This window comes from Physeter macrocephalus, chromosome 11, assembly GCF_002837175.3.
Source record: "Physeter macrocephalus isolate SW-GA chromosome 11, ASM283717v5, whole genome shotgun sequence".
NCBI classification, from domain to species: domain Eukaryota; kingdom Metazoa; phylum Chordata; class Mammalia; order Artiodactyla; family Physeteridae; genus Physeter; species Physeter macrocephalus.
In genome coordinates, this window is record NC_041224.1 from 127,633,337 (window position 1) to 127,654,453 (window position 21,117).

Genomic DNA, 21,117 nt, shown 5'->3' on the forward strand with positions numbered 1-21,117 from the left:
GTGTCCCCTGCATTGGCAGGTGGACTCTCAACCACTGCGCCACCAGGAAAGCCCTCTGTTCAGTTTTAGAATTACTGAAATAAGGACTAAGAAATATATAGTTTATTTTGTATAGCTTACAGTTGTCTAAGATAAAGATAGTTATTTTAAATGTCAAACTCCCTGAATGATTTCAGATATTTCAACTTTTTCATGCAGATTAAAGTTTCTATTTCAAAATCTACTTATGACAAGATGAGACAAAAGAGAAAAGAGGAAAAAGAACTTTTTGACATTAAAGATTGTGAGAAGAATCCTTGGGAACGAATGAAACATACAGGAACTGAGAAAATGGCATCTGAAAGTAAGTGGAATTTACCATTTGCTGTGGTTTTATTTAACTCGTAATATTCTAAAACTAATGTACTATAGTTTAACTGAGGTTGATATATGGCTAATAGTGGAATATGTTGAACTATAACACTGAAATTTGAAAGACCTAGTAACTTCTAACTATTGTAATAAATATTGTTTCTTATAAAAAGGAAGCTGATTGATTGTTTTTCTCCCTTCTAGACTTAAATATTTTGGGGGATGAGGTGGGAATATAAAAAAATGAGAGTTCTCCTTTAGAAAACATTGCCTTCAGCCCTCCATTGAAAAAAAGAGGCCAGTTTAAAAAGGTCACCATCTTTAGTGTTTTCAGATTCAGGTAAGATAAGTTTAAATATAGGGAGTAATGTCACAAATGCTTATTTAAGTTGAAGAGACCACATGTGGTTCAATGCATTTTGTGATGGAAAGAACACTAAACCAGTAGGAGTCAATAGACAGACCTGGCTTCTTTAGTATTAGTTCTGCCTTTTAATTAGCTTTGTGACCTGAAAACAGGCCTCTATTTTCTGGCCATGTAAAATATCTAAACTATCTGAAAGGTCCAGATTATCTCAAATATCTCATCTTTGTTCCCTGCAAATATTCTTGTTTCACTGAGGGTAGTATTCCATTTTATAGCTAAGGTAACTGAGATTGTGAAGCTGGTTTATTAAATCATGATAAAAAAATCACTGCATTTATCATTTATTCAGCTAGTCATTGCATACTTAATAGGTTCTATTCCTGGTCAAGATTAAGCTCTATGTTTCCTGTGCTATTTTTAAAAATATTGAATAGGTCTTAGGTATAGTAGCAGCTAGGAAAATCAGAAATTGAAATGAAAAATTGTGTGAAGTATAATAAACATTAAAAATTACTGCTTATTATTTTTGTTATTATTTTTTTTTCTAAGGAATAAACTGTATGAACTATAACATTCTTAAATTGAGGTTGGGTCTGAAGTCTAGGTGTTAACAAAAAACCCAAGAAGTATAGAAAACGTAAATTTATAAATGTGATCTTAGACAACATACTTAACCTCTCGCAAAGATAAACATAAAAGAGAATTGAACTAGATGAATGTTTGCAGTTCTTCCTAGCTTGTATTTCTTTTAGTAATGCAGGAAGTGTAGAAAACGTTTTAAAAATTCTGTATCCTCAAAGTTAGTAATTATTGAGAGTATGCCTGATAAGAGGTGTTGGCCTGTAAAATTACTGGTTAAACACGGCCCTGAGTACCAGTTAAATCTAGGCATTTGTGACATTTAAGCCTATTTTCAGCATTCTTAAATAGTTTCATTAATTATTACTGTCATAGAATCTAGGGGGAGAAAAACCCACAAAACTTCTTACCTAAGTCAGTAGTTAATAGTAGGAATAGAAGTACAAATAGTAGCAAATAATACAGAGTAGCAAATCATAAATTGTTTCATATTCATTCTTGCTAGAGACATCAACTAATTTTGTGATTTTTCTCGCCTATAATATAGGCTTTGCAGATTTTATTTCTAAGCAGTATAAGGAGAGTGCTTCCTTGAAATCATGCTTATATTTTGAACGGAAGAATATGCTTACAAGATAACTACAAAAAGTGAGAGTAACCTTATAGAGACTTGCCACAACACTTTTATTGTATTTTATAAAAGTAGCAGGCTCGGGGCTTCCCTGGTGGCGCAGTGGTTGAGAGCCCGCCTGCCGATGCAGCGGACACGGGTTCGTGCCCCGGTCCGGGAAGATCCCACATGCCGCGGAGCGGCTGGGCCCGTGAGCCATGGCCACTGAGCCTGCGCGCGGGAGAGGCCACGACAGTGAGAGGCCCGCGTAACGCAAAAAAAAAAAAAAAAAAAAAAAAGAAAGAAGAAGAAGAAAAAAAAGTAGCAGGCTTCAGGAGGGGACTTTTAAACAAAAAACCCTTAGTTTGGGCAGCACTGCTTTAGATTGATACTCTGTCTCTGTACACCTCCTTTTACAGAGTAGTATTTGTTTTGTTTTGTTTTTCACTTTTTTCAGGTAAAAACAGTAGAAATAGTGGTATAACCCCAAGGTTGCTAACTTGGTGTTTATCTGCATCTCTTCCTAATGAATTATTCTCTCATGAGAATGGAAGTGGAGTAGATATAGAGAGGGAATCCTTAAAACTTTAGCAACAGTTTCTTCACCTGTAATGTAGGAATAATAGTAACCATCACATAGGGTTGTTGAATGAATCAAATGGGATAATGTAAGTGAAGCATTTAGCACAACGCAGGCAAGATGTCAATAAATGACGGTTAGTAGTGCTATTTTGTATTTGCTATTCTTTCTGGGTTGTAAAATTCCAAAGTTGAGTTTTTTGGGTTTTTTTTTTAATACATGTCAGTCTTACATATGAAACCTAATGAGGGTGCATCTGAATCATCAAAAAAATTTAATGATGTCTATTTATCATATTCATTAATTGTCATATAATTTTCTTCATATGTGATTTACTCTAACAAAAACTGGTACAAATTTATCACTACAGTAATCCAGAATACCATATTCATCTTTTTGCATGTCTCTTCTCATCAGGTATGTGATAAAGTTTGGAAAGCAGGGATTCTGTCTTAGACCTCTTTGTATAAAATCTAGGGTGATAGTAGACCTAGATGAAAATCCTGCCTTTGCCACTCATTAGCATTGAGACCTTGAATACATTTCTTAGCCTCTGTAAAACTCAGTTATTTTCTCGGTTGTGAATTAGAGATAATGAGAATGTCCATCTCACCTTTGTTGAGAGAATTAAATGTGGTAAAGTTTGTAAAGCATTTATCACAACATCTAACACAAAGTATTTAATAAATGTTAACTAATATCATTAATATCTTGTTGCCTTTGGATTTTAATTGCATCTGATTATGTAATTAATATACAGCATCAAGTGTAATTTCTTATATTTGTGTATCATGTGCTTCATGTAACATTTTCTTAAGAACAGCATGGTTGATAAATACTTTTATTATAGTCATTTTCTAGTGTTTAATATTACCTTTTTAAAAATATCTCTTAACATGAAAAAATAACTAATCTTTACCCATTTACAAAAGCCATTACACATTCTATTTTATCTTTTTGGTCTATTCCATTCTAACACCTTCACTGCATGTGTCTTACATTATGCAGTGCCCTCAAGGTATTACCCTGAGCACTCAAGTGATTTGTTTCCCCAATATCTAGGGCAATGCCTTATATCTGGGAAATGGAAAGTAAATGTTTGATTATGGAAGAAACATTGACCACGTTACTACACATGGTCTTAGGATTTTTAGTATACCATTAATTCAATAACAATAGCAAAAATTGGTAATTTATATACAGTTGTCACAAAGCTTCATTTCTGTTATCGGTTGTACAGTAAAACAGGTATATATCCACATGTTTTTACAAAATGGGACCATATGCTTCTTACTGACTTTTAGCTCTTAAAGCTAGACTTTGTTATATGACTCATGACTGCAAAACCAACAGTAAATGTAATTTAATGATTTTGTATATAAAAAATATAGTTTTAAATAGCTTTGGTATCCAGGTATTACAATTTTGTTGGAGACTAAACTAATAGTTACAGTTTCTATAAGAAATATTCATAGAGTCTATGGTCAGAATATTATTTGTACCCCTTTGTATCAGAGTTATTCGATGCTTTATTTAGTATGTTTCTTTTTTTCAGATGAAGCATCTCCTGGAGCCATTCCACAGTATAAAGAAAGGATGCCTTCTGTCACTCATAGTCCAGAAATAATGGATTCATCAGAACTACGGCCATTTTCCAAACCAGAAGTAGCACTGACAGAAGCTCTGAGGCTTTTAGCTGATGAGGATTGGTGAGTTCACCATCCTTAACTTAAAACTAAGCCGAGTTCCAAAAGTTTTCTGAAAATTTATTTTTAGAAACCTTGAAACATTTCCTATTAAAATAGTCTTAGGAATGATAATTTTAGTTCTTAGGCAGTCTGAGTTTTTCCAACTTATTAATGTAGCAGAACTCTGGTCCTAATATCAATGTATTACCAGTTATATTATAACTTACATACCATAAGGACATAGACAGCTTTATTATGGATTATGCAAACCTTTTGGTATTAAGTATAAATATCATCATTTCTCCAAGTGTTTCTCTGTGAAATATATCCTATAAAAATCCTGAAAATACTTATCTGTTCCTACCACAGCTGCAGCAGCCACCCAGCCAACACAGCCAATAACTCAAGGGGAAAAAAAAGACAGTGGCATTCTACTTGCTTCAGCTGGAACATCTCTTGGCTCCCCTTGTCCCATTTCCTCCCCTATTCCTTCAGTCTCTCTCTCCATCCACCTCCTATACCTTATCATCAGTTTTGCTTCTTTTCTAGATTCATATTCATCAACATAAAAATGTGCCATAATATTTCCTATTTTTAAAACTCTTTCCTAAACTGCACATCTTCTTCATATTTTCACATTTCTTTTCTCCCCCCTTTTTAGCAAAAGTCCTCAAAAAGGCTAATTCATTGTGTCTGCTTTTTCACCTCATGTTTTCTTCTCAACCTTATTTAATTGGCTTTCAACCCTCCCCACTGTGACCGCCACTTCACTAAAACTGCAAAAGTGGCCATTTGCTAAACACTGGTCACTTATTAGTCCTCATCATACTTAGCATCTCAGCATCATTTGACACAGTTGACACTCCCATTTTCATATACTTCTTTTCATTTCACCCTGGAAAAATTTGAGACTCTTGGTTCTTTTCCTGCTTCAGTACTTAATGTTTGATTTCAAAATTGAGGAGTGCTCCAGAATTTAATCCACTGGCGTTCTCTATCTACATTCATTCCATAGATCCAGGCTGGCAATCTTTCCCTATAAAGAGCCAGATAGTAAAATATTTTAGGCTTTGCAGGCCACTTGTCTCTGTTGCAGCTACTCAACTTTGCTGTTATAGTGCAAAATCAGCCTTAGACAGTATGAAAATGAATGGGCACGGTTGTATTTCAGTGAACTTTACTTATAAAAATTTAACTTATAGAAGTAAACTCTGATGGGGCTAGATTTGGTCTGTGAGCCATAGTTTGCCAACCCCAGCGGCCATGGCTCACGGGCCCAGCCGCTCCGCGGCATGTGGGATCCTCCCAGACCGGGGCACGAACCCGGTTCCCCTGCATTGGCAGGTGGACACGCAACCGCTGCGCCACCACAGGGAAGCCCCTGCCAACCCCTTTCTTAAATGATCTCATTCACTTCGATAGTTTTAAATTCTATCTGTACTCTGATTTCTCATAAATGCATATCTGAATCCCTGGTATCTTCTTGAGCTCTGGACTTGTAATAGAATTGCCTCCTTGACTTCCACTTGGATGCCAATAGACCTCTTAAATTTAACATGGCCAAAATAGAACTCTTGAAATTCTACTTCCTGCCAAGATGGATTAACAGGCATTAGATTTGCCTTCACATCAGAAAGAACTAAAGAAATAATACAAAATATATGAAACTATGGTTTTCAGAATATTGTTAACCAGGCAGTGAAAGACAGTGATCCTTGAGAAACAAACAAGGTGAGCCCTTGCTAACTTCCTGCACAGGTTAGGGAGGGGAAAACCATGTAGGTACCAGCAGAGATAGAGATGGAGCTGGGAGTTTGTGGAGGCCAAGATAGCTAGAGCTTGCAGGGCAGAATGCCAGAGGAGGATACAGTTCCTTAAAGAACTCTAAGAACCTTCAGAGGATTATTCTCAAATGTTTAGCTGAGTATTTGGTCAAGGCATGCTTGTGAAACCAGAACAAGGACCACTCATAGAAGTTACAAAGAACGTTCCCTGGGATGTATACAAGGCCAAGAATACTTTCTCTCCCCACTGGCAGAGTGGAAAACCTTATAATTCACAGGGCATTGGGTAGAATACTCAGAAGAGTTTTGCTTCATATATGGAATGAATAAGCCCTAGGCTAAAGACTAGTTTTGTTTCTCCAAACAAAGCATAAAAGCAAGGCCTGAAAGGATCAGACTTTCCAAGTAACTTATCTATATCTCATAATGAAGCCCAAAAATATTTATAGGAATACAAAAATATCTAAGATAAAAATTCACAATGCCTGGCATCCAATAAAAAATTACCAGGCATGCAAAGAAGCAGGAAAATACAACCCATAATGAAAAGGAAAAAAAGCAAACAATTGAAACTAATCCAAAAATGATATAGATGATAGAATTAGTAGACAAAGACATTATAACTATAGTTATAATTCTAATCCATGTGTTAAAGAAGCTAGAGGAAAGACATGAACAGAGGATCGGTGAGCTGTAGGACAACTTGCAAAATCCCTTTTGTTATATAATGTAACATGATTGAGAGAAGTGATATCTCATCATATTCACCCTCAAGGGGAGAGTATTATTCAGGGCATGTACACCTGGGACAGGAATCAAGGTGCCATCTTAGAATTCTATCACATCATGTATAAAAAGGCCCATTTTATATTGATAAGGGAGTTAATTCATCAAGAAGACATGGCAATCCTGAACCATATTCTATTATATAATATAATGGAGCTTCAAAATACATTAAGCAAAAACTGGTAGAACTGCAAAAAGAAATAAATCTACAATTATAGTTGGAACTCAAACAATCCTCTCATTAATTGATAAAACTAGTAGAAAGAAAATTAGTAAGGATATAGAAGACTTTCAACTTGACCTGATTGACATTTATAGAACACTCCACCTAAAACAACAGAATTCACATTCTTTTCAAGTCTGCAAGGAACATTTACCAAGAAAGACAATATTCTGGAACATAAAACAAGTAATTTAAAAGGTTTCAGATTATACAAATTTTATTCTCTGACCACAGTGGAATTAAATTACAAGTTAGGAACACATACCTGTAAAATCTCTAAATATTTGGAAACTAACATACTTATAAATCACCCATGGCTGTAAGAAGAAATCATAAGGGAAATTAGAAAGTATTTTGAATTTAATGAAATTAAGAATGAAACATATCAGTGACCTCAGCTTTCATCTTAAACTGAAACAGAAGAGCAAATGAAGCCCAAAATAAGCCCAAAAAAAGAAAATAATAAACAACATAGTGGAAATCAATGAAATAGAAAACAAACAATAGAGGATATAAATGAAAGCAAAAGCAGGCTCTTGGAGAAGATAAATAAAATTGATAAGCCTCTAGTCAGACTGATGAAGAAAAAAGAGAAGAAACAGATTACAACATCAGGAATGAGAGAAGGAACATCACTACTGATCTTACAGCTATTAAACAAATAATAAAGGACTATGATAAACAGCTTTATGCCCATAAATTCTACAACTCAGTGAAATGCACAGATTCCTTGAAAGACAGAATCTACCACAACTCACTCAAAAAGAAGTAGATAATCTATATAACCCAATATCTATTGAGGAAATTGAATTTGAGTTTCTTTCCCACAAAGAAAACTCCATGCTTGGATGGTTTTCACTAGTAAATTATACCAAACATTTAGGAAAGAAATCAATTCTATACAAACTTCTAGAACATTGAAGAGGCTGGTATACTTCCCATCTCATTCTTTGAAACCAGTATACCCTGATGTCAAAACCATGCAGATGCATGTTTCACATGAACTTGAAAAGAATCTGCATTCTGAAGTTGTTTGTAGTGTTCTATAAAGGTTAAGAAGATCAGGTTGGTTGGTAGTGGTTGACAGTGTTAAGTTTTCTGTATCCTTACTGATTTCCTGTTTATTTGTTCCATCAGTTACTGGGCTTTTGCAATCTCCAGCTATAGTTTAAAATGTGTATATTCCTCCTTAAATTAAGTTGATTTTTTGTCGGTTTCTTTTTAGCACGTAAATTTTGTTCGGTGGGTTTCTGGCTTGCATATTTCTGAGCTAAAGTCTTTTATCATTGTTATCTTTGTTCTCCTGTGTGTAATTTGCGCTTTCTTCTATGGCTGCTTTTAAGAATATTCCCTTCAACACTATTTTTAGTAATTTGATAATGATGTTCCATTTTGTGTTTATTTTATGGTTATCCTGTTTAGGATTTGTTCTTGGATCTGAGAATTTATAGCTTTGATCAAAAAATTTCAGCCACTATTTCTTAATTTATTTTTCTGCTTTCCTCTCTCTTGACTCCACTTTCTGTTATTTACTTTGTGTACAGAATCTGGTTGTTTGTGCATCTGAACGGTAACTGTAACAGTTTTATGCTTAATCAAAAAATGAAAATCTTGAACCAGACAGCTATTAAATAGGTTTACTCTTGCCACCTTGGAATCTTAGGTCTTTTCTCCCTATTTTCCATAACTTATTCAGGGGATTTAAATGCTTAGAAAAATAACCACCATCAATATTACCAACTAAGGAAACTCAGCTTACATTTTTCAAACATATAAGATGGAAACCATCAAGTTTAAAATGTTATGTCCCAATCCCACTTGAATCTACCCTCTTGTTGTTAGTATTCACCTACCCTTCATCTGGCTCATTAGGTAAGGTAATGAAAAAGAAATACAAGTTACAGAAACATCTATTGATGGTTTTCTGCACTTGGATTATATACTCACCAACAAAGTAATACGTAGTTACTTAATCTCCTTCCATTTTTGTTTTACTGATTCCCTCACATTTTATTTGCCATTCCTTTCCCTTCTGTTCTCTAAAAAGAATATGACATTCTTACTGGTGGAGAAATGTTCCTTTTTATTTACAAAGCATGAACTTAGTTTGACTGTCAATAGTGGTTTTGGCTCTTAAAAGATGTTCTGAATCATGAAAGAGAACTATAGGAGTGAACAAAACTTTCCATATCTTTTTTTTTTGTATATCTTTTTATTTGAGCTTCCTACTTGATAAGGGAAAATACTCAGGGTCTCCTCGTTGGCAGTATTCCATACACACAAAAGAAGAAATCTGAGATCCTGTTCCAGTTGAGCCCCATTTAATGCATGATTTTGTTGTTTCTTTCTTTTTCCCATAGGGAGAAGAAAATTGAGGGACTGAACTTTATTAGATGCTTAGCTGCTTTTCATTCTGAAATACTGAATACAAAGTTGCATGAAACAAATTTTGCAGTAGTTCAAGAGGTAATCCTATTTTTCAGCTGTGTTAAGGATTGTTTGAATAACAAAGTATAAATACGCCACATTTATTTGACCTTAAAAAAGAAAAGCTGTACTAAATGAAATCAGTAGGCTTGTATGTAAAGTAACTCATGCCTTACTTTGCCACATTTGAAAAAATTTATAAAATGTTGATTTTTTTAGGAAATAATATAATACATATTTAAAGCACATTACTTTGATAGTAAATTTGGTTTCAAAGTCATTATTACTGATTTTCTTTCAGAATTTCAGCAAAATGTACATTTTGGAAATTTTTTTTAGGTGAAAAATTTACGCTCTGGAGTTTCTCGTGCTGCTGTGGTTTGTTTAAGTGATCTTTTCACTTACCTGAAAAAGAGCATGGATCAAGAACTAGATAATACAGTAAAAGTTTTGTTGCATAAATCAGGAGAATCAAATACATTTATAAGAGAAGATGTTGACAAGGCATTGAGAGCTATGATCACTAATGTAACTCCTGCACGTGCAGTTGTTTCTCTTATCAACGGAGGACAAAGGTAATGTTCAAAATAATCTGGACATGTCCTTAAACTAAAAATACAGTTGCTTGTAGTCTGGGGTATAGGAAAAAAACAAGCAAATTTCAATGTTATTTCAGTCAAAAAACATGTATTAAATAATTCCTACGTGATAAACATCATATTAGGTACTAAGCATACAGAGGATAATAATAGTTATTCTAATGTTACTTACATTCATACATCTGGAGCTAAATAAATGTCAGTGATTATGAGTTTTGTTTTTAACTTCTTGGGGAGGAATAGCTAATGCAAATAATTTGTCACTTTAGCCTGCAAGGATGATTGCTGAGGCTTAGGAGTAATCATTTGACTTTTAAGGTATATCTTTGAAAAATTGTTTATACATCAACTCTATTTTAATTGACCACGTTTCCCTGTAGCCATTTACACATTGCGGTAAGAAGATGTGCAGCCCAGCACTTATCAGATGTAGTAAAATTTATGGAACCAGAGCGTATTTTATCTGGAACAAAGGATATGGCTGACCGTATATTACCAGCTGCTGCTAAATTTGCTCAGGACAGCTCACCAGAAACCAGGTGAGTAGCTGCTAATAGTATTTGCTGAATTTCTTACTTTAAGGGCTTAAATGTAGAAACAAAGGCTAAAGAAGAATGAACATTTTTCTAAATAGAAAAGTGGGATTCCCCAGGGATTAGTGCTGGGGGATGATCTTATTTAACCAATTTGTAAATGGTCTTGAGGGAGTACACAGTGAATTCTCCAGATTTACAGATGACACTACATACTTCTGGGTAGTGAGATACCGTGTCACAGGGATGATCTGCATGAAAACGGCACAAGACTGTATGAGTGGGCAGAAAAGTGGCTGAAGAACTTCACTGTGGGCAAATGTAAGGTAATGCCTTTAGGGGAAAATGATATATTTTCCAAGTAGCCAGGTAAAATCAAGGAAAAATACAGGAAGCAAAATGGATAACATGAGATACGTTCACTTAGAAAATTCCATGAATTTCTGATTGCTGTCTGTACTTAAAGAACAGTTTTATGAAGGTTAAGAACAGTCAGAGAAAGGTAACAAAATAATTAAGATGTGGATGGTACTATAGCTGTAGTGCTGACAGAAGTTTTGGAAGTAGTCAGAAGCCTAGGTTCAACTCCTAGCTCCAGTCACTGTCTGCCCTAAGCAAGTTACTTAACCTCTGTTAGCCTCTGTTTCCTCGTCTATCAAATTAGTAAGGTTGGACCAGATATTTATAATGTCCCATACAAAATCTAAAAATTATGGCAGTTATATATGAACGTAGGTTAAAGGAAGAAGGTAGGATCCTGAGTTCATGGAGACTAAAAAGTAAAGGAGGATATCAAACTTTTAACATTTTAAGACAAAGATATTCAGTACTTTAGGTAACTACAGTTAATCTTGTGGAAGTCATTATGCCAAAAGCTAACATGGAAAGTAAATATATTCATTTTCTGTTGCTGCATAACAAATAACCACAAACATAGTGATTTAAGGCAACACAGATTTTTTTAGCTTACCATTCTTAGGTTAGAAGTCTGGCATGCTCAACTGGGTTCTCTGCTTAGGGTTTCACAAGGCTGAAATCAAGGTAATAACAGTGCTGGGCTCTTATCTAGAGGCTCTATAGACGAATCTGCTTACAAACTCATTCAGGTTTTTGACCAAATTCAGTTTCTTGTGATTATAGGACTGAGGTCCTTGTTTCCTTGCTGGCTATCAGCCAGGGTCCTCTCTCAGCTCCCTTAAGGCTACCTGAATTCCTTCTCACACAACCCACTCCATCTTCAAGCCAGCAGCAGCAAGTTGAATCCCTCTCATGCTTGGAATCTCTTTGACTTCTTTTTCTTCTACCAGCCACAGAAAGTTCTCTGCATTCAAGGGTTCATGTGATAGATTAGGTTCACCCAGAAAATCCCCCTATCTTAAAGTCAACTGTGCCATATAACATAATCCTGGAAGTTATATCTCATCATATTCATAAATTGTAGGAATTAGAGCAGGACATCTTTGGGGGAACCATTTTAGAAGTTCTGCATACTACAGTAAAGTTCAAAACAATTTAGGAGGGCTGGATCATAATAGACTAGTTAGGAACAAAATAAAATTTACAATAGTTGTTTTGTGTACATCTTAACCTTTCCTTAATAGCATAGTAATTTTTCTAATCCATTTTGTCATTTCTTAGATTCTTACTTGAAATTTTAAAATTATAAAATAATTACAACTTTCCAGTTTTAGTATTTCTTACACTTTGTGTCCCTTTTGCGTGTTTACTTGTTTGCTTTAGCCATTCCCATATCATTAAGGCCAATGATAGACCTACAGTCCTTAACATTCTGGGATAAACTTTAGAGTCACCTTTGAAACTATAACTGATTAGGAGCTATTTATCCGGGTGTTGACCTCATTCTGGTTGTGGGGCAAGAAAAGTAATTTTTATTCTTTGTTATTACCTCCCTTTCTGTAATTTCATTACATTTGAAGGAGTCTGGTTGATATAAATGATGCTGAGATCATCCTATTCATCGCCCCCACAAAAACCTTGCCTTCCCTGGTTCTTCTAGTGTCATAATTCCAAGTTGTAGGTAAAAGTATAACTGTAGTTATTTTAGGGCCAAGCCTCCTTGAAGAATAATAATGTATTTTTATTATGAGGTACTATACCGACCACCCCATCCAAAAATATCTCCAGTATGCACTTCCACCATATCATTTACCATTAGAATGACATTTTGGCTTAAGGTATTATCCTAAAAGATTTATTTTAAAATTCATATAGCATAAAAAACCTAGTTTGGAGAACATTAGACATTCATTAATATATCAGCCACGATTTACCAACTAACTTTGGTTGTATTTTAAGTAGCAAAGAATAGGTTTTTGAAGAATTCAAACCCAGGTAAGTTTTGTCAGGTAAAGGAAAAGAGAGGATCAGAAATACAGAACCTTTGGAAGGTTGTCTCAGGCCAGAACATATGGCCAGCAGGTGAGCAGCAAAAGGTCACCAGGCAAGGAGCCCAGGACAAAGACACACTTCTCTTAATTCACAGTTCTGCCAAATGCCAGCCTTCATATGGACCCTCGGGTGCCTGAAAAATAGAGTCAGAGCTTTTGGCTCTGATCTGACACATAGCTAAAAGATTTGAAGCCATGTTTTTTTAAAGATGGGTGGCAAGAGAATGCTGTACTCTCTAATCCAGTTAGTTTAACTACATTTCAATGGCTTATTTAAAATAGAGATGATAATCTTGATGTTGATAGGTTTTTTCTATTGGAAAAAAAATTGTATCTAAGGACAGAAACTGAGATTGTTAAGATTTATAGAATTATTTACATATTTCTTAAATATCCATAGGTATTATGGCCGAAAGATGCTTTTCCTCATGATGTGTCATCCTAACTTTGATAAAATGCTTGAAAAGTATGTCCCATCTAAAGATTTGCCCTATATTAAGGAATCTGTTAAAAGCTTACGGCAAAAGGTATGTAGGAGAAGTTTATTTTATAAACAACTTTAAAAACAAAGTTCATTTGCTGAGGAAGGTAAAGGATAGAAATAATTACTTCTTTGATTATTTCTGTTAACCATTTAGAATATAACTACAGTAGCATTTCAACAACTGCAGTACTGAGTAGACATTCATAGTGTCAGTAGATGTTTATTGAACAGAAGCTTGATATTTGGTAGAATGTAGTGTGGTTTATTGGAATTACAAGACAGGTTTGAATCACAGCTCAGAATTAGCAACTATATAATCTTAGGCACATCATTTCTTTAACCCAGAATTTTTATTTTTATAAAATGAGGATAGTGATGTTTATTACAATTGATTCCTACTTTATTTACCTTGTACGTTCCACTGTTAGAGCTCCTACCACACTGTGGAGTGTTGATAAGGAGATCCTTGAGGGGAAGCCCCATGTCTTATATATCATGACAGATAATGGGGATTCAAAAATGTCTGTGAAATGCATGACTGAGGGAATATCAAGTGAAATGAAATGTGAAAAGTGTCTTATAAAAAAGTAATCTGTTTACACATTATTTTTTGCAAAAATGTGCTTAATTTAATGATGTAGAATTTTTCTGTGGTAATTTATGTTATTCCTTTCTGGTAAGCTTAGGCAAAGGATTCATTTATGAAGGGATACTACTTCAAATATGTATTGTGATAAACATTTTAGAGCATTTTTTTCTTCCTATTGATATTAAAGATTTCAGCTTAATTCATATAGAATTTATCAAAATAATCATGCAAAAACATTATCTTACTAAAATGAGGCAGATTATATCTGTGAGTTATTTCAAGTACAGGTATCAGGAAAAAAAAAGAGGTTTTAAATAGTTCTTTCAAAATGTTTATTTTCATACTAGTGTTGCATAGGAATTCATTGTTTATATAATGTGTTCATATTTTCTGTATAGATTTTAAGCTTGAAGAAGAGTAGTTACAAAACATAGATGTTAAGTTTTTCATTTAAACAGTTTTACCAAGCCAATATCATTTCCTAGTAGTTGGGTACATATTTTGTTAATTTACTACTAATTACAAGATAGTTTATATATCTGAAACGCTTTAAAGCACAAATATAGCAGATTATTAAAATGCTTTCAACCATAAGAGATCAACAACGACTGCTATGAAAATTCCATTGTACATATTCTTTCACTTTACAAGTTTTAAGACTTTTATTACACTGCCTTTCTTATAGGGTTTGGGAGAGATACCACTAGATACTCCTTCAGCAAAAGGAAGACGATCTCATACTGGCAGTGTTGGAAATACAAGGTCATCATCTGTTTCTAGAGATGCTTTCAATTCAGCTGAAAGGTAGAAGCATTTGCTAGTCCACATTATTACAGAAATTACTCCCTAATAGTGATGATAGTCTATTTGAATGTTTTCATGAACTATCCCAGGGGTATTTGTCAAAACTTAATGGAGTTTTAAAAGTTGGTAAGGACTTAGAAAGTGTGAGGTAATTAGATTTAATAAGGTAATTGTATATTCACAGCAACTTGCTTTTACATGAGCTAAACATTAGTAAAACTTTAGTGTTATTGAACTTGTCAATAGTCGGCCAGTGTTGGACAACTCTGATTGATTTTTTCAATTTATAGGCTTTACTTTCCCCCCTTGATTATAAAAGTAATACATAATTATGGTTAAGGGGGAAAAAACTTGAGAAAATACAAACATTAAAAGAATTTAATGGGGAGGGGGTGGTGGGATGAGTTGGGAGATTGGGATTGACATATATACAGTAATATGTATAAAATAGATAACCACAAAGAACCTGCTGTATGAAAAATAAAATTCAAAAAAAAAAATTTAAAAAGGAGAAAAAAAAGTAAGTGAAAAGAGTGGATATATGTATATATATAACTGATAAACTTTGCTATACAGCAGAAATTAATGCAACATTGTCAATCAACTATAATCTAATAAAAATTTAAAATTAAAAAAAAAAAGAATTTAACCAATCACCTATAATATCACCAACCAGGATAAAAAACTACTCTTAAAATTTTTTTTTTTTTTTTTTTTGTGGTACGTGGGCCTCCCTCTGCTGCGGTCTCTCCTGTTGGAGAGCACAGGCTCCGGACGCGCAGGCCCAGCGGCCACGGCTCACGGGCCCAGCCGCTCCGCGGCATGTGGGATCCTCCCAGACCGGGGCGCGAACCTGGTTCCCCTGCATCGGCATGCGGACGCGCAACCACTGCGCCACCAGGGAAGCCCTTCAAATTTTTATAAATATAATTGTGTATGTAACTGCATAACCTGTTTAAGCTATTTAGCAATATTTAATAGATTGATTATATAACTTTTAAAAATCTTTCAGAAAAAAAATCTTTCAGAATTATTATGATCTCTGGTATATTTTAAAATATGTTTTAAACATTACTTTAAAAATTATATGAGTAGATACATAGGTATCTTTCATATTTTCTGTATTTGTGTATCTTTGGATAATATTACAAAAAATAAAAATCCATGGAATTTTGGAACTTTGTTATTCAAAGTATACTTCACAGAGGGATGTGTAATGTACAACATGAGAAATATAATTAATGCTGCTGTACGTTATATATGAAAGTAAATCCTAAGAGTTCTCATCACAAGGAAAAAAGTTATTTATTAAAAACATTTTTTTCTGTTTAAGTGCAACTAAACTTATTGTGATAATCACTTCATGAGATATGCAAATCAAATCATTATGCTGTATACCTTAAACTTACACAGTGCTGTATGTCAATTATATCTCAATAAAATTGGAAGAAAAAAAAGTGTGGGAGAAACAAAGCCTTGTTTAGACGAAAAATGAGGGAATTTGTTTCCATTAGACTTGCTTTGCAAGAAATGTTAAAAGAGTTCTTTAGAGGAAATAAAATACTATAGGAACTAGGTTGCTTCCAGAGCAGACTATGTATGCCACTTTATTCTATAGCTTGGAAGGACCAAACCACTTTGGAGCAAAAGTCTCAAAACAAAATGTGAGGGAAGATGTGTATTTATGTTTCTTTTAATTATTTTTGAATGAATTATTATTTAATTTATGAGGACTCTAGAGGAAATCGCTGGCTTCTTCATGCAGTAAATAGGGCCTATTTCCAGGACCTTACCAATGAGGGCTTCATTTCACCTGCCACCTCAGCTCTTTTCTCCTCCTCAATACCCTTCTCAGTCTGATTGACTTCATTAGTCTGGGGGCCCTTTTCACCCCATTTCTTGCCTCCTAGAGTCCTGCTTTTCCTCAGTTGGTCACTTTTCTCACTGCACTTTAGCTCCCTTCTTCTCTCATGGCATCTTCACATCCATGTCCAAGGCCTCAGTTCCTCTGTGCTTGGTTTTCTCTGCATGGGGTGTGGCCTTCTGTAGCTGTTGTTCAAGTCTTCTATACCCTAACTGATTTTCTGTCTACTTGTTCTATTAATTGCTAAGATAGGAGTATTAATATCTCCAACTGTAGTGGATTTTTTTATTTATACTTTAAGTTCTGTCATTTTTTGCTTTATGTATTTTGATGCAATGTGCTTATGTTCAGGTATTTAGGATAGTTGTGACTTTTTGATGAAACGACCTTTTTATCCTTATGAAGTCTCTCACTTTATCTCTGATAATATTCTTTTTCCTGAAGTCTACTCTGTCTAGTATTAACCATTTTATTGTAATAGTGTTTACATGATATGTCTTTTATTTTAATAACAGTGTTGTGGAGATGTAAGTCATATAACACATAATTCACCTATTTAAAGCATACAATTTAATGTTTTTTGTATATTCACTGAGTTGTGCAGCCATCATTACAGTCAATTTTAGAACATTTTCATCACCTCTAAAAGAAATCCCATGCTCATTAATAGTCACTGTCATTTCCCTGCAACCCTCCCATTCCAAGCCCTAGGCAGGGCTTCCCTGGTGGTGCAGTGGTTGAGAGTCCGTACGCCTAACGATGCAGGGGACACGGGTTCGTGCCCCGGTCCAGGAGGATCCCACATGCCGCGGGGCGGCTGGGCCCGTGAGCCATGGCCGCTGAGCCTGCGCGTCCGGAGCCTGTGCTCCACAATGGGAGAGGCCACAACAGTGAGAGGCCCGCGTACCGCAAAAAAAAAAAAAAAAAAAATACAAGCCCTAGGCAATATGCTTTCTGTTTCTATGGATTTGCATATTCTGGGCATTTCATACAGATGGAATCATATGATATGTGGTCTTTTGTGACTGATTTCTTAGACTTGGCATTATGTTTTTAAGCTTCATCCAAGTTGTAGCATATATCGGTACCTCATTCGTTTTTACAACTAAATAATATTCCATTGTATGGATACACTACATTTTGTTTATCCATTCATTAGTTGATGGATATTTGGGTTTTGTTGTGGACATGTTTGCAGTTCTCTTGGGTATAAGGAGTGGAATTGCGGGGTAGTAAGATAACTGTGTTTACACTTTTGAAGAACTGTCAGACTGTTTTCCAAAGTGGCTCCATTTTACAGTCCCACCAGCAATAGTAAGAGGGTTCCAATTTCACCACACCCTCATCAATACTTGTTATTTTCCAAGTAGGTGTAAACTGGTTTCTAATTTGACAGATTCTCTCTTTGACAAACTTTAGACAGCCTCCTCTGAGCCCTCTTTTATACCAGGCCTAATCCTTGGGCCATGTCTTTGGCCTGCCTAAGCTAGTCTTAGTTAAGAATCCTGCTAAGTCATTTCCTTCCTGCCCCTTCATACCTGATCACCCTTGATATCTGAGCAGGTTCCTCATCCTCCACCTTTGATATATAAGTATCTGGCTTGTCTTCAGCAAAAATCTTTTTAGACCAGCTTAGTAAGAAACCCCCTACTCTTGATGTCTACTCTTAGTAATCTTCCATCCATTGACCCTCTCAATCTTGGCTATAAATCCCCAGTTATCAAGTTTCAGAATAAATTTTCTTTTTTTTCTTTTTCTTTTATGGTTTTCACTTCCATTTCCTAGTATATCTTTTTTAAAGTATGTTTTTTGTAGATCGTATATGATTAGGTCTTGCTTTTTTATCCAGTCTAACAATCTCTGCCTTTTAATTGGGGTGTTTGACCATTTATATTTGATGTTATTGTTCATATGGTTGGGTTTAAGCCTATCATCTTAATATTATTTTTCATTCTGTCCTATATTTTCTACTTCATTTTTCCTCTTTTCCTGCCTTCTTTTGAATTGATTGAGAGGTATGTATATGTGTTCATTTTTATATTCCATTTATCTCCTCATTTCTTTTTCTTTTTAAGTGGTTGATCTAGGCTTTGTAATATACATATTTTATAATACACATATTTATCTTCTCATAGTCTACTTTCAAATAATATCAGACTACTATAGGTATAATGTAAGAACTTTACAACAGTATACTTTCATTCCTCCCCTTTCATCTTTTATGCTATTTTTGTCATGCATTTAACTTCTACATACTATAATCCCCACAATACATTATTGTAATATTTGCTTTGAATAGTCTATATATTGTATAATTAATAATGTTGCCATGAACTGTGTTCATTCATTCTTTTTTCCCCAATTTTATTGAGATACAATTGAAATATAACATTGTATTAGTTTAAGGTATACAGCATAATGATTTAATATGTAAATATATTGTGAAATGATTACCACAATAATAAATTTAGTTAACATCCATCACCTCACATAGTTACAATTTCTTTTTCTTTTACTGAGAAATTTTACGACCTACTCTCTTAGCAACTTTCAAATCTACACTATTGTCACCATACTGTACTTTACATCTCCAGAACTAATTTATCTTACAACTGGAAATTTTTATCTTTTGACTCTCTTCACCCATTTTGCCCACCCTTTAACCCCTGCCTCTGGCAACCACCAATCTGTTCTCTGTATCTATGAGTTTGTTTTTTTAGATTTAAGTGAGATCTTACAGTATTTGTCTTTCTCTGACTTATTTCACTTAGCATAATGCCCTCAAGATCTATTCATGTTGTCACAAGCAGCAAGACTTCCTTACTTTCTAGGGCTGAATGTATTTGTATATACCACATTTTCTTTATTCATTCGTCTGTCAGTGGACACTTAGGTTATTTCCATGTCTTGGCTATGGTAAATAATGCTGCAGTGAACATGAGGATGCAGATATATTTTAGAGATAGTGATTTCATTTCCTTAGGATATATTAATCAGAAATGGAATTCCTGAATTCTATGGTAGTTTTTTTGTTTGTTTTTTTAAAGACCCTGGTGAGGCATAGTTAGAGGCCTCCTCACCCAATTGTCATCTTCCAAAGCAGTGAGTGGCTGCCTCACTCCCTTTCCCGTACTTGGAGTTCTTCATGGTAGTTCTATTTTTAAATTTTTTGAGGAACCTCCATACTATTTTCCATAGTGGCTGCACCAATTTACATTCCCACCAAGAGTGCACAGGGTTCCCTTTTCTCCACATCCTCACCAATACTTGTTATTTCTTGTCTTTTTGACAGTAGCCATTCCAGCAGGTGTGAGATAATATCTCACTGTGGTTTTGATTGCATTTCCCTGATCATTAGTGATGTTGAGCACCTTTTCATGTACCTGTTGGCCATTTGTGTCTTCTTTGGAAAAATGTCTACTCAGTTCCTCTATTTTTTTTTTTTTTTTTTTTTTTTTTTTTTTTGCTGTTAGGCTCCGGACGCGCAGACTCAGAGGCCATGGCTCACGGGCCCAGCCGCTCCGCGGCATGAGGGATCTTCCCGGACCGGGACACGAACCCGTGTCCCCTGCATCGGCAGGCAGACTCTCAACCACTGCGCCACCAGGGAAGCCCCCTCTGCCTATTTTTTAATTCAGTTGTTTGTTTGTTTTTTTGCCATTGAATTGTATGATTGCCTCTTATACTTTGGATATTAGCCCCTTATCAGATATATGATTTGCAAATATTTTCTCCCGTTCTGTAAGTTGCATTTTAATTTTGTTGATGGTTTCTTTTGCTGCACAGAAGCTTGTTAGTTTGATGTAGTCCCACTTGTTTGTTTTTACTTTTGTTGCCTTACTTTTGTTGTAAAATCCAAAAAAATCATTGTCAAGACCGATGTCAAGGAGCTTATCCTCTATGTTTTCTACTAGGAGTTTTATGGTTTCAGGTCTTACATTCAAGTCTTTAACCCATTTGAGTTGATTTTTGTGTATGGTGTAAAATAGGGGTCCAGTTTCACTGTTTTGCATGTGGCTGTTTGGTTTTCCCAGCACCATTTAAAAGACTGTCCTTTCCCATTGTATATTCTTTGTTCCTTTATCATAAATTAATTGACCATATATCATAAATTAATTGTGTGTTTATTTCTAGGCTCTACTTTGTTCCATTGATCTATGGGTCTGTCTTAATACTAGTACCGTACTGTTTTGATTACTACAGCTTTGCAATATAGTTTGAAATCAGGAAGTGTGATGCCTCCAGTTTTGTTCTTTCTCAAGATTGCTTTAGCTAATCGGGCTTTAGTGGTTCCATTCAAATTTTAGAATTATTTGTTCTAATTTTGTGAAAAATGCCATTGGTATTTAGATAGGGATTGCATTGAATCTGTAAATTGTCTTGAGTAGTATGGTCATTTTAATAATCTTAATTCTTACAATCCATGAGCATGGAATGTCTT

At 34.8% G+C, this 21,117-nt stretch overlaps 1 protein-coding gene across 2 annotated transcripts in view; it reads left to right on the plus strand.

The window, feature by feature from the left end:
• The window catches only part of TOGARAM1 (TOG array regulator of axonemal microtubules 1), an 83,916-nt gene that overhangs the window by 50,558 nt on the left and 12,241 nt on the right, over positions 1-21,117 (plus strand). For both annotated transcript variants that reach the window (XM_007112789.4, XM_007112790.4), the window contains exons 11-17: positions 199-343; positions 4,043-4,196; positions 9,329-9,434; positions 9,735-9,970; positions 10,375-10,533; positions 13,336-13,462; positions 14,694-14,812. In XM_007112789.4, the coding sequence (XP_007112851.1) occupies positions 199-343; positions 4,043-4,196; positions 9,329-9,434; positions 9,735-9,970; positions 10,375-10,533; positions 13,336-13,462; positions 14,694-14,812 (1,046 nt within the window). The remainder of the gene's footprint in view (positions 1-198; positions 344-4,042; positions 4,197-9,328; positions 9,435-9,734; positions 9,971-10,374; positions 10,534-13,335; positions 13,463-14,693; positions 14,813-21,117) is intronic.